This window comes from Euphorbia lathyris, chromosome 5 (genome assembly GCF_963576675.1).
Source record: "Euphorbia lathyris chromosome 5, ddEupLath1.1, whole genome shotgun sequence".
NCBI classification, from domain to species: Eukaryota; Viridiplantae; Streptophyta; class Magnoliopsida; order Malpighiales; family Euphorbiaceae; genus Euphorbia; species Euphorbia lathyris.
In genome coordinates this window covers 18,942,444-18,954,580 of record NC_088914.1, presented here as the reverse complement: position 1 = coordinate 18,954,580, position 12,137 = coordinate 18,942,444, and the positions used below count along the sequence as shown (strand labels likewise).

The following is a 12,137-nucleotide window of genomic DNA, read 5'->3' as shown; positions in this document are numbered from 1 at the left end:
GGTATTTATAGGTTTCCTCTTTGAGGTGGCCAATAAATGACCATAGGACCCCTGAAAATTCTCTTATGTGGAGGCGGGACCCTTCCTTTAGGCCCGATGGGTGCTGGAAGTCGAAGACTGGGATTGACATCTCGATTACTAGGTTGCATGTAAATATCAGATTTTGATATTATTTCTTATCCCAACAATAGAAAACAAATTGATATGTATGATAATAATATCGGTCAAGATAAATTAAATATACATTACTTATGAAAATGGCTCTGCCAATCAAAATGCCATATATTTCCTCGAACTAATTTTTATATAGTTTAGTTTAAATGAGTTTTCAAACAACTTGGTTTGATATGTTTCCGTGGTTAGAGTACAATGTATCCAAAGATGATGCATTTTGTTTGTATTTCTATCTGTTTGGTAGAGGAAATATGTTTGAGGATAAAGTATTTTTTACAGAAATTTTAGGGATCATTATATCAAGTCCACACAAATATGCTACATAGCGAGTTTTTGGATTTCAAAATCAAAGGCTAAATATTGATTATATGTTGACAAAGTCAAAAGAAACAAATGGAATTGCTTATCATACTCATATCACAACAATTATAAAAGTGATTCGTTTACTTTTAAAGCCAAAGTTTGACTTTTCATAGACACAATGAATCACATGAATCACTAGAATGACGTAACTTTCTTGAGCTTTTCACATGTAGCGTCTACATGGAGTGAATTTAATGGAAATTAACTTACGTTTGATCTGCCATTAATGGAGCCTACAATTGTTCCATCTATTTAATGTTGGTGTTAATATTATACGGATTTTATATAGGTAAAATTTAAATTTGTTATTATTATGGCTAAAATTGATAGCTTATTTCTTTATAGATTTGTAATGACAAATGCCTTTTAAATCATAAGAATAAGGCCTGAGGCCTATCTACAAGATTTTATTGAAAATTTATCTCCACCAATGTGGGAAATCATAATATGCAACATTGTTCATTACAATCAACAAATGATTCCATACGATGGTAATGCCAACAACATTAAGGTCGCCGTGGAAATCTAGAGAAATTTGGGCGTCTACGTTCCATATATGCATTCTTACCTTCCTTACCTTCCTCAGTCCCATAGAATATAAGCGTGGCATCGCCAGCAAGTTCCTATATCACAAATCACAATAAGAAGATTTTTAGGAGTTTCATTGTGTTGGTAAGAGAAGAACAATACAAGAATTTGAAATATTGTTGGACATGGTTAAAGATGCATTAGGTTTCCGAATTGGCAAAAACCATCTTGAGACCTCTAATCATTCCGATTTTGGTGGATTGAGTCTCTAATCTTTTATTTCAATTTTGAACATATCAGGTACCTAATCATTTATATTTTGTCACATTAAACCCTTGTTTGTCAAATAGTTAAGTTTGAACCATCTAATTCAGTCTGTGTCTAAAATTGCATTTTTACGGTTATGTTTGCCAAATAGTTAAGTTTGAACCATCTAATTCAGTCCGTGTCTAAAATTGTATTTTACAGTTCGAAATAAAGTTTCTACAATTTCTCCATAGCCCTATGACACATAAAAGGGCGGCCCGTGGGTCCAGGGAGGGGTCCCACCACAAGGGTGCATTGGGGGTTTCCACTGTCAAATTTTTGGCAAGAGGCCGCTCCTAAGACTTGAACCCGTGACCCCTCGGTCACACGGCAACAACGTTTACGGTTACGCCAAGGCTTCAAAGGCGACTTTTCTAGTAATCAGGAGTTTAAAGTGTTGAAATGAAAAATTAGCAAAATCAGAGTGATGAAGAATCAGAATAACTATTGTCTTTTCTACCAAAAAAAAAAAAAGAATAACTATTGTCTTTTAAATTTACCTGGAGTCCTGCATGGCCATCATCTACTGCATTAAGAGCTGATTTGAGTACTCGAATTGCTGTTGGACTATTCCTTAGAATCTCTCTACACCATTTAACTGTTTCTTGCTCTAAATTATCCAACTGTATCAGCAAGATCACCAATCAAATAATGAGGAACAGAGGGACAGGTCAGGGGATTTGAGCACCCACTTATCGCCGAAAAACGTTAAATTTTTATGAAAACTGTGTTCAGGCTTTGAACTTTTTACGTAAAAACACCAAAAAATAAATATAAATTTAACATCCATAAATCAGGAAAGATCATCACAAGAAACATCCATAAATCAGGAAAGATCATCACAAGAAACATGTCCTCTGTTAAACAATGCAAGAGTAAAGATGAACTCACAGGTACAACAGTGTTGACAAGTCCCATTTTTTCTGCTTCGGAAGCTGTATAGAACCTTGTTAGGAACCACATCTCACGTGCCTTTTTTGGTCCAATCTGTTGAGCCAAATTTATATCTTCACTCAGCCCTATAAGTACTCAAGTAATAATCTGTCACTAATTTAGCATATATTTAGACAAAACAAGGCAAATACATTATCACTACTACGGATGAACGTGTTTTGATTCAATCTGGGGATTTAATTTTTTTAATAATTATACCTAATGAAAATTAATCTTATAATTCGATTTGGTCCTAAAAGAATAATTTTGGATCTTTTTATTTGGATATTTGCTCCGGTTAAAGAACCTCTAACATCACTATTCAGCTAGAGAAATCTCTAGAATTGTAGCTAATGAAAGTCAACGGTATAATTCGGTTCAATAATAAAAAAAAAAGTAAATAGTTCAATTTAATTCTAGATTTTTTTATTTGAATATTTGGTCCGGTTCAACAATGTCCAAGATCTGTTCTCAGCTCTAATCACTAAACAATAAATTCTGAAGAATAAACAATTCGTATCCTTCAAAAGGGGCGTGCGCTTGCTTACCAAACGAGACATAATAGAACTTCCATAACCTGCGTCAAAGCTTCCAACCTACCATACCACACAGAAAGAAGCAAATCTCTATTAGAGGAAGAACAATTACTAGATTGCACAAGCAGAAACATTGAAACGGCTGAAAAACTTAGCATGACAAATCTATGTTGCACGGAAACTCTTCTTCATTAGCGTTTTAACGTTTCGTGTTTGTTTCATTTCCATTTCATAGGTATATTTTTTTTTATAAATAATGTTTCCCGGTTTCAGTTTCCGCATTCGTGCAACCTAGTGACAAACAAAGGGATGGAAGAGTTACCTTTGGACCAGTTTGGCCAAATATGGCATTGTCTGCTGCAATTGTGAGATCACAGACCATATGCAATATGTGACCTCCTCCAACAGCATAACCTGCAACCTGATTTGTACTGAACTATATAATTAACTCCAACATAGTATGAATATAAGGATAAAATCATGGACTTGAATTTCTGGTAATATAATGGAGGGATGTGGAATTGTACTGACACGACAACATGCGCTTTACAGAAACAAGTAACAACCCACCTGACACGGCCCATTTGACATGATTATACTTTTTGTTGCATTCATATCATATATAATTATGTGAAATATATATAGATCATATAATACGATTACAACACGACAACTGATTTTGACACCCCTATGAAATTGGACCATGGAGTCTCATAATCATATGAATCAGTTTCAACAAATTTCAAGCAATCTAGACATAGTTGCAGGGTTAACTAGTACATACCATTGCAATTACTGGTTTGGGAAGACGCCGAATCTGTACCTGCATTAAGATTAAGCTACAGATGTTAAAAATTTGCAGAATGATTGAAGGTGAACCGACATAGTAAGTCATATCTATATCTAACATATATCAAAGAGATTTTGGATTTGATGAAAGCGATTCAAGGGTTGTAAAATTGGAACCTGCAAATCTAAAACGTTTAGACGCCCCATATCATTAGGATCAGCATAACCATCTGCTGTTCTTAATGACTGATCACCTCCACTGCAAAATGCCTTAGTTCCCTGCAAATTTCAAATAGGATAGCCTCATATTCTAAGTACAAGAGCGGCCCGGTGCACTACGCGTCCCCGCTCAGCGAGGGTCCAAGGAGGGGTCCCACCACAAGGATGTACTGAGAGCAAGCCTTCCCCTACCAATTTATTTGGCAAGAGGCCGCTCCTAAAACTCGAACCCGTGGCCTCTTGATCACACGACAACAACGTTTAGCGTTGCGTCAAGGCTTGCCCTCTCATATTCTAAGTACAAATCGAGAAAAAAATGGATCAGAATAACGTTCACAATGCTAGAATCCTTGTTCTAAGTGAAGTTACAGGATGAATTACTAGTAAGTCTGCTTGGATGGGGGTTAGAGGAGGTTTGTTATTTTCCTAACCTTACTTGGGAAGGAGTTTAAATGGAGGTTATTTTTCTAACCTTGCTTGCTTGGCTGGGAGTTTAAGTTTAAATGAAGGTTAAATGAGGGTTAAATGGAGGTTAAAAAACCTTGAAATAACCTCAGCCTTTGTTTGGGAGTTTGGAGGTTAATGGAGTTGGGAGTTAAAGGAGGTAATGGAAAGGGAAGGGAAGTGATGGAAAGGAAAGTTAAAAATTAATCTTGTTTGGGAGTTTATAGGATGTAAATGAGTTTAAATGTTTAACCTTGTTTGAGAGTTTAAATATGGAGGGGAAGGAAGGTTAAATTTACTCTGCAGAGACAAGAAATTTTAAAAAAGTTTACGTTACTCCCATTAACTCATAATTTGGAGGTTAGAGTTTGGAGGTCAGAGGGAGTAAACATTTAACCTCATTAACCTTCATTTACTCTCAAAAAATATCTCCCAAACAAGGTTAACTTAATACTTAACCTTCCATTACTTTCATTTACGCTCATTAACCTCCTCCCAAACAAGGGCTCAATTTCAGTCCCACCAAATTGATGGGATTACGGAAGTTCTATGAATAATCTCCAATCCCTTCCCTTCCCATCCCATCCCATCCTATCACTTTAATGAACCTTGTGAAACCTTGTGAAACCTTGTCCAAGCAGAGTATATTAAGAAAATACCTTCCCTGATAGAATGATAACCCCAATAGAACTATCGTCTCTAGCATCATTAAAGGCGCGAATAAGCTCCTTAATCGTCTGTGGCCGAAATGCATTTCTTCTCTCTGGTCTATTAATTGTAATCTAGAAGAATCAAATGGACAAGAAGAACCACATGAGAAACCTCAGTATTAAATTGTAATTCTTTCAAAGCGCAATAAATACTAAACCTTTGCAATCCCTTCGCCGACCGATTTTTCGTATATAATATCGTCGAATTTCTTCCCGGATTCGTCACCGGCACTACACCAAACGACTGGCTCAGTGGAGACTCCACCATGGACTCTGTGATAGTTATCGTTCATGGAAGTGTTGGATAATGCAATTGAACCATAATTTGAAGCTGGAGGAACTGGAATAAGGTGATTGGAAATTGAGGACACTCTCCTTCTCAGTTTATCCATATCCATCTCCTTCTCTGAGATTTTCTTCATTGGGATACTCTCCTCACACACTACAGTTCTCTCAATTTCTTTTATCAGCTTTTGAGTCGTTGAAAAATGGCGGTTAGTAATTGTATTCTCAAGATAGCGATCGGATAAGATAAGGCTACTAATGGGAAAATGAAACGACGTCGTTTAATTAAAAAAAAAGGGCCAAAGCGGCGCCAAGTGCGTGCGTTTCAATGGAGTATGCAGTATGATTGCATCCAAAGAGGAGAATGCACATTGCTCTTGCTTTCGAAGTTCGTTGGCCGCGTTGGAGAAGAAGCGGCAGAGATTTGGTTCTTGTGAGTTAGTTTTGAAATGGAAAAAATGTTGATATTCAGTGACTGTGAATCCGATCAAAATCCTTGTTTATACTATCGATAGTTCAAATATTATGGTTCTACTTTCTACGCTTGCAGATTGATGGGCTCTCAAAAGTTCAATATCATTTCTTCCGTTTGAGTGTTTTATTATTGAAATGTATTTTTGGATATGCTTTTAATTACTTCGAATTGATTAATTAGTCTGAAAACTGTTCTTGAACTGGATATTCTGTAGGTAGGTTTGCATGAAATGAGTCGAATTCTGAGGTAAGTGGATATTAATTAGATTGCCTGAAGTAAGATTTGAGCGATTGAGTTATCTGAATTGTTAGCATTGATATTTTTCTTGATTAGGCTAGTTCCTCCACCTCTCTCCTGTTAGTTGCAAATTGTTCGTGGAGTTTGATTTCTCTTACTTGATGTTGTTTCATTGAAATTTTAGATGTTTATTGATGAAAGATTTATTTATTGCACAAAGTCACAGACAGTAATCAAGCACTTAGTATATATCTCTCTCATATATAAACAATCTATTATTACAGCAAATAAGAGTACTACCTTATGTTCTTCTACCAGACTATAGCTGATAATACTTCCTGTATACTCTCACACAATGGGAAATTATGTAATCCGTCGAAGAAGAATTACTTACAAAATAGGACTCTAGTTATATATGCTTTACCTAATATGCTAATGGTGAGATAGGGGTCACAAAATCATGCCGACCACACAATTCAATTCACCGTTATTAACTAGGCAAAGCTTAGCACACATCGTGATCTGATTGAGGCCGGTTGCTTGTGGGTTTACCAATCTGTAGACAGTCAATTGGAGGTGTAGTAGGAGTATTCAACTCTCCGAATGTTTGCCAACAGAAAGGATCATACATGTGATACTTTTCTTGCATTGGTTTCAGCTGAATGGTAGTTAGGCTTACATCTATACATGGCAGTGCATCACTGCAGGCAAAATGTACTGGTTTTACTGTATATGTTCCTCGAATTTTTTCATAGGTAATTCCTGATAGGGCCACAGCTGCTGTTTGATTCTTGCAAGTTCTTTTATCACAATAGAATTGGTCAATTACAATAGGAAGTTGAACCTCAGAAACTTGAATGTTTGAGAATAGTACCCCCTGTACAGAGCCTGATCCACCCTGCAATTCAACATTTAAGATAATATACGTGTGAGATGCACGGTTGACTAGGTTGTTTTGGAAACTATTCGACTAGTTCACTATGTGAGAAAATTCCAGACTGGTAAAATTTGTTCCTATCCTGTGTCAATTTGAACAATTTATGAATAAGGTATATCATTAGCTTGAACTGCATTTGGAGTCACAGTTAGAAGGCTCATTCCAATTTTCTGATAGTGAGAGGAACTTCCCCAATTCTTTTATCTTATTTGAAACTGTCAATCCTCAAGCTTGTTAATAAATAGAAGGGTTGGCAGAGTGTTTGATATTGTTTGAAATTGAAATGTAAAACCCTTTCTGAAGGTGGAAATGTTTAGTGGTTTTTCATCTCTCTTTAGAACATAATATGATATTTTTGGTCAGTCTCAAACTCTCATGCTTAGCTTTCTATCTGTTTTGGTTTGTAAAAGTCAACTCGACTCAACAGATTGTGCACAAAATGGAAAAACAAATGCTATTTTTACCTGCCATGTCTTAATTCTGACACCATTCATTGTGTTGTGCATGATAACATCTCGAACTGTGATGTTGGAGACACAGGCTTTGGTGTTATCCTTTCCCAGACTTCCAATGCTGATTCCATGTCCTGGCCCACAATTCACATTGTGTACGTATACATTGGAGCACCCAGTTTGTATGGAAATACAATCATCTCCTGCATAAATCACAACATTTTCATGGTTCATTAGTTTGGACATAAATATGAAAATTTAAGAACAATTTTTTTTTTTTTACATTCATTATATATCTAAGACTAATTGGCTTTAGTTCAAAGTTAAGTTTCCATATCATTTAATTCATAGATTTGAGATCTGATCTTTTAATCTTAATGCATTTCTACTTTGTAGGGATTTTCTGTAGGATGAGTTGACTTATGAATCTGTTTAACGTTTGTGGCTATGCCATGCTAAGACTTGTCAGGTCTCCACTTAAAGAAGCAGGCAAGTTGAGATGGATAATGAAGCAGATGAAACAAAATTTGTGTTCTGTGTGTTTAGGAGCAAACCTAATCCCAATGATGATATAGGCATTACACATGCCAGATGACTTGCAGCTAACGTACTGAGATAAAGTTGACTACAAGGATAAGGTTGTGCCTTGTTGTATAGAATCTTATCTCAGGTTTCAAAAAGTATGTGACTTTTCTGTCTTTAGTTACAACAGCGGCATCAAAGTTCACAAGTTTTTCTGTAGTGGTTGAGCCTATAACATCCTTTTCACCTGTGGGTCTTATTCTTACAAGTCAATTTCAGGCTCAAACCTATGTCACCCGCAATTGTGAGTGGTATCTATATTAGTTATTTGCAGGCAAAATAATTACCGCAAGCAAGATTACTGCTGTGAATTAGCGCGTCTTTGGTGTTCTGTAGGTGAATTCCATCTGTGTTAGGACTGTCTCCGGGTGATGAAATTGTGATATCATGCACCACAACTCCCATACAGTTATCAAACTTGAGGTGGCATTGAGGACTGTTTTGAATTGTAATGCCTGTGACTGTAGCATTGAAGCTTCCATAAAATCTCAGTGCCTGTAAAAAGAAAGAATGATAATCATGTTAGGAAACTGAATGGTTGTGATGTACGGTAGAAATTTTTATAATTGTGGAGTGGTCCTTACTGTTGGCTTGATGCTTGGCATTCTCTTTCCAAGTTCACTTCTTACCTGCCACACAATTTAGAAGACAAAAATGAATAGGTGTGGATAATAAGAGAGTAATTGCAGTTGAAGTACAAAGCAAAGGTAATTACCGGCATTGGAGGGTGGTGTTCTAATGTGTTGTTTAGTGGGATAATAAGTTTTGTTTCATCATCTATAGGTTCATTAACTGGATAATCCTGCCACCATACTGAGCCACTTCCATCAATGGTCCCAGTTCCCTGTATTGTTATTCCTTTGAGCTTTGTGAATTCAATCCACCACATTAGACCTTTACCCCAAATATAGGAGTTTGTTGGAGCAATAATTTTTCCATCCAGCTGAGAAAATTTTCAATTGAATTCAGATTAGTAGATTGTTGTTAATAATTGAATCCCATATATTGTTTTCTTCTGTATTTTGTTAGATTTTCTGAGTCAACTCTTGATTTTATCATGTTTGATGCATATTGTAAGGAAAAATTATGGGCATTATTTTAGACAGGAATCTTCATATACAATACTCCCGGAGCAATACACTCGGCTGATCAATTGATGCCACTTGCACAAGTTTATATTTTTTTAAAACTGATCATCTCACATGAAGTGGTATGCATATTTCTTTTGATTGGTCGAGTGTATTATTCGAAAAGCATGGTAGAATTTCTCGAGCGGACTATTTGTAATTTTTACCTGAAAAACAATATTTGCTTGACAGTATGGACCAGAGAAAGAAACAGGTCCCACAAGGAATTCGTATTGTGCTGGAACGAGCATTGTCGATGCCTCCACCTTACAAGCTGCTGCCCATGCGGCTTCAAATGCCTGTGATACACCATACCAAAATATACTTTTTTACTAGGTAAGAAAACATAACGCAAAAGATTCTGGTTGGTGTTCTTTATATATATATATATATATATATATATATTTCTAACTGCATACAATAATTGCTGGGCCTGAACAAATTTTATATACATATAAATATTAGGGTGGACCCCTTTCTTGGGTTAGTAGTTATGTGGTTCTCATGTCTTATATTGTTTGTATCCTTTTTCTTGTTAGGTCTCTTGTTGTTTTCTTGTGCAATTTTCTAAACCTCGAGGAAAACAAAACTGAGTGTTAATAGTATTGTAGTAAATTCCATATATATAACCTTCCTTCCAAGCTCACGAGACCGAAATTTGATGGGTTTTTTGGCTGTAGTGATCTTTGCTTCTTTGTGAACCGTATGCACTTTTAAATTAGTGTGAAATGTAAGAACAATAGGCATATGGATGGCAATGTGGCTGAATTGCCTGAATTTTTAGTCTGAGGAATATAAAGAGATGTTGTGAAGTGCACATGACACTAAAAAAGGTTCTTTTGTGGATGAGTGATGAAATTGTTAGTTTGTGGATATGTTAAAGGCTAAGCCAACGACCTCTATAGAAACATCCTAGCTGTTAAAACTAGAAAACAACATTCGTGCATTTCATCTCTGAAAAACCTTGATCAATTTAAATTTTTGTTGAGTGAATTAAAGTACCAATTCATGCATTGATGCTATGAGTATGAAGAAGAAAGGAATAGAGACTAAACCTTTGTATCATCACTTTTTCCATCTCCCTTAGCACCGAAATTTAGCACATTAAAAGTTCCGGTTTGCGAGCTAGAAGGTGGTGCATCTTTCTTAGGTGGCTTTGTTGCAGGAGGCAATGGAGGTTTTGTTTTTGAACCTCCCTTATGGTGGCTATGGCTGCCACCATGGTTTTTTGCTTTCTTTTTATACAGAGCAGCTCTGTTTTGCCTCCAATGCCTTCCTCTTCTAGCAATGCAAGTATCCATAGCTGAACACCAAACTAGTATAGCAATGAAGAGCATGAATGTGAAGCTTCTGAAATTGAAACCACTCATTTTCCAGTTTATGTGTGTGGCTGAGTAGAGATAGACAGGTAGCTAGATAGATAGAGAGAGATAGAGAGAGAGAGAAAGGGTGCCTATGTCTATGTGATAATGAGAAGCATGAGAGAGCTTCTTTTGGACTGCCAAAAACAATAAGTGTAGCTTGTGTTTATATAGTAAGAGCAATCCAATGCTGGTCAGATATAACAACAGAAGATTATTGTCTTTTTTTTTTTTCTTTTAAAAAATATTTCTGATAATGCTAGGTATTAATGTTTATTCTCCTTTCTCTTTTTTGCTCTTTAATTAATTACCTGTTTTCCTTTCTGTGAAATTTGGTTGGGGCTAATTTAGCTCAACTATAGGTGCTTTTTTTGTGCCACATGTCAATTTGTATTTAATTATTTGTACGAAACTGTCCTATTATCAATTCTCAATTTATGCTCAATTGAAATTCTATTACTTTTTAAGTTCATGTTAAGCTACCCTTAGGATTTACTAACAAATGCACAAAATCAAGAGTAACATTAAATGCATTTTTTACTCTGGAACTTTTATTAGGGGGAATAATATGATGAGTAATGAAAACCCAATTTATGATTAGGATTTGAGAGTAGAACTTTGTGTTTTGTATATTTATTGATTGTAACTGAAAATCAAAGAATAGTTCAATTAATTACTAGCTAGTGACATAAAAAAAATAAAAAAAAATTGTGTAATAATTGGTTGTCCACATTGGGTAGTAATTGTAAAATAAAAAAAAAAGAATAGAAATTGATGAAAAGCCAAAAGGACATGTGAGTGGGTCTACAAGGTGTCAAAGGGGGGGCACTGATTATAACAGCTCTTTTATGGTCACATGCAACCCTTCACGGGCATATTTGAGTTTTTCTTGTTCTTTGTCCTTTGTTTCTTCACTCTTCCCCCTCCTCTCTTTCAACCCCTCTGTAAAATTCTAGAATGGTCCCTATCTTAACTGAACTTTCAAAACAGGAAAGATGAATGTCTAAGTTTGAATTAGTGAAACAATAGAGAGTAATTAAGAAAATTTAGAGACTCATTTGCCTAACTAGAAAGAGTTAGGGAGGGTCCACTGATCCTCTGGCCGAAAAACTCCGGGACTGCCTCTAACTCTTGCCATAGTAATGTAGGACTGTTATTTGAGAGAGAGGTCAAATTACACCTGCACTCCCAACCCAATCTTTCAAAGACACTCCGAGTATGGGTGATTCCGGCGGCTGAGTGGCTGTCTTCGCCCCTGAATTTTTTTTTTCTTAAAACATCTCTGAGTCCTCGTCCGCTCTTTTAAAATAATATAAACAATTGACTCTTAGTGATTTGAGGAGCGACTAAGACATTATCTCCAACCATATTCCTCATATTCAATCTTTATTTAATATTTTATTATTAAAATTTGTAAGTATTGTAGTGAGAAAAACTAATCAATACAAAATTATTAATAAAAAAATGAAATAAAAAGGCATTGGTGCTCCTCAATAATAAAAATGATGGAGATGCTCTTAGTGATTTGAGGAGTCACTAAGAGGGTGTTGGAGTTGGTTTTTAACTCTCTCTTCTCAAATTTTAATTTGAGCTCAATTAAGAGGTCGTTGGAGATGCTCTTAGTAGTTGCCGGTGATTTATGGCTTAACTAAGTAGTATCTTGATGAGTTGTTATTTTA

At 35.8% G+C, this 12,137-nt stretch overlaps 2 protein-coding genes and 1 long non-coding RNA gene across 4 annotated transcripts; 1 reads left to right on the top strand and 2 right to left on the bottom strand.

Annotated features, from left to right (window-relative positions):
• Window positions 1–908: 908 nt before the first annotated feature.
• On the bottom strand, window positions 909–5,518 carry LOC136229107 (1,4-dihydroxy-2-naphthoyl-CoA synthase, peroxisomal). The gene is made up of 9 exons (XM_066017677.1): window positions 5,161–5,518; window positions 4,952–5,074; window positions 3,807–3,908; window positions 3,625–3,663; window positions 3,163–3,261; window positions 2,853–2,900; window positions 2,263–2,358; window positions 1,872–1,994; window positions 909–1,160 (listed from the first exon to the last, which is right to left on the bottom strand). The coding sequence occupies exons 1-9, from the start codon at window positions 5,422–5,424 to the stop codon at window positions 1,044–1,046; spliced, it is 1,011 nt and encodes a 336-aa protein (XP_065873749.1). The 5' UTR covers window positions 5,425–5,518; the 3' UTR covers window positions 909–1,043.
• Window positions 5,519–5,646: 128 nt separating this feature from the next.
• Window positions 5,647–10,158, top strand: LOC136229108 (uncharacterized). Of its 2 annotated transcripts, none has more exons than XR_010688972.1 (3): window positions 5,647–6,008; window positions 7,785–8,677; window positions 9,290–10,158. It is a non-coding gene; the product is annotated as an uncharacterized lncRNA (long non-coding RNA). The 2 variants fall into 2 exon arrangements; XR_010688971.1 differs by having other exon boundaries at window positions 7,785–9,180.
• Window positions 6,228–10,609, bottom strand: LOC136229106 (polygalacturonase At1g48100-like). Its single transcript, XM_066017676.1, has 7 exons — window positions 10,153–10,609; window positions 9,265–9,396; window positions 8,686–8,913; window positions 8,555–8,599; window positions 8,258–8,465; window positions 7,401–7,591; window positions 6,228–6,897 (listed from the first exon to the last, which is right to left on the bottom strand). Exons 1-7 carry the CDS (start codon window positions 10,465–10,467, stop codon window positions 6,505–6,507), a joined length of 1,512 nt encoding a protein of 503 aa, XP_065873748.1. The 5' UTR covers window positions 10,468–10,609; the 3' UTR covers window positions 6,228–6,504.
• Window positions 10,610–12,137: the final 1,528 nt, after the last annotated feature.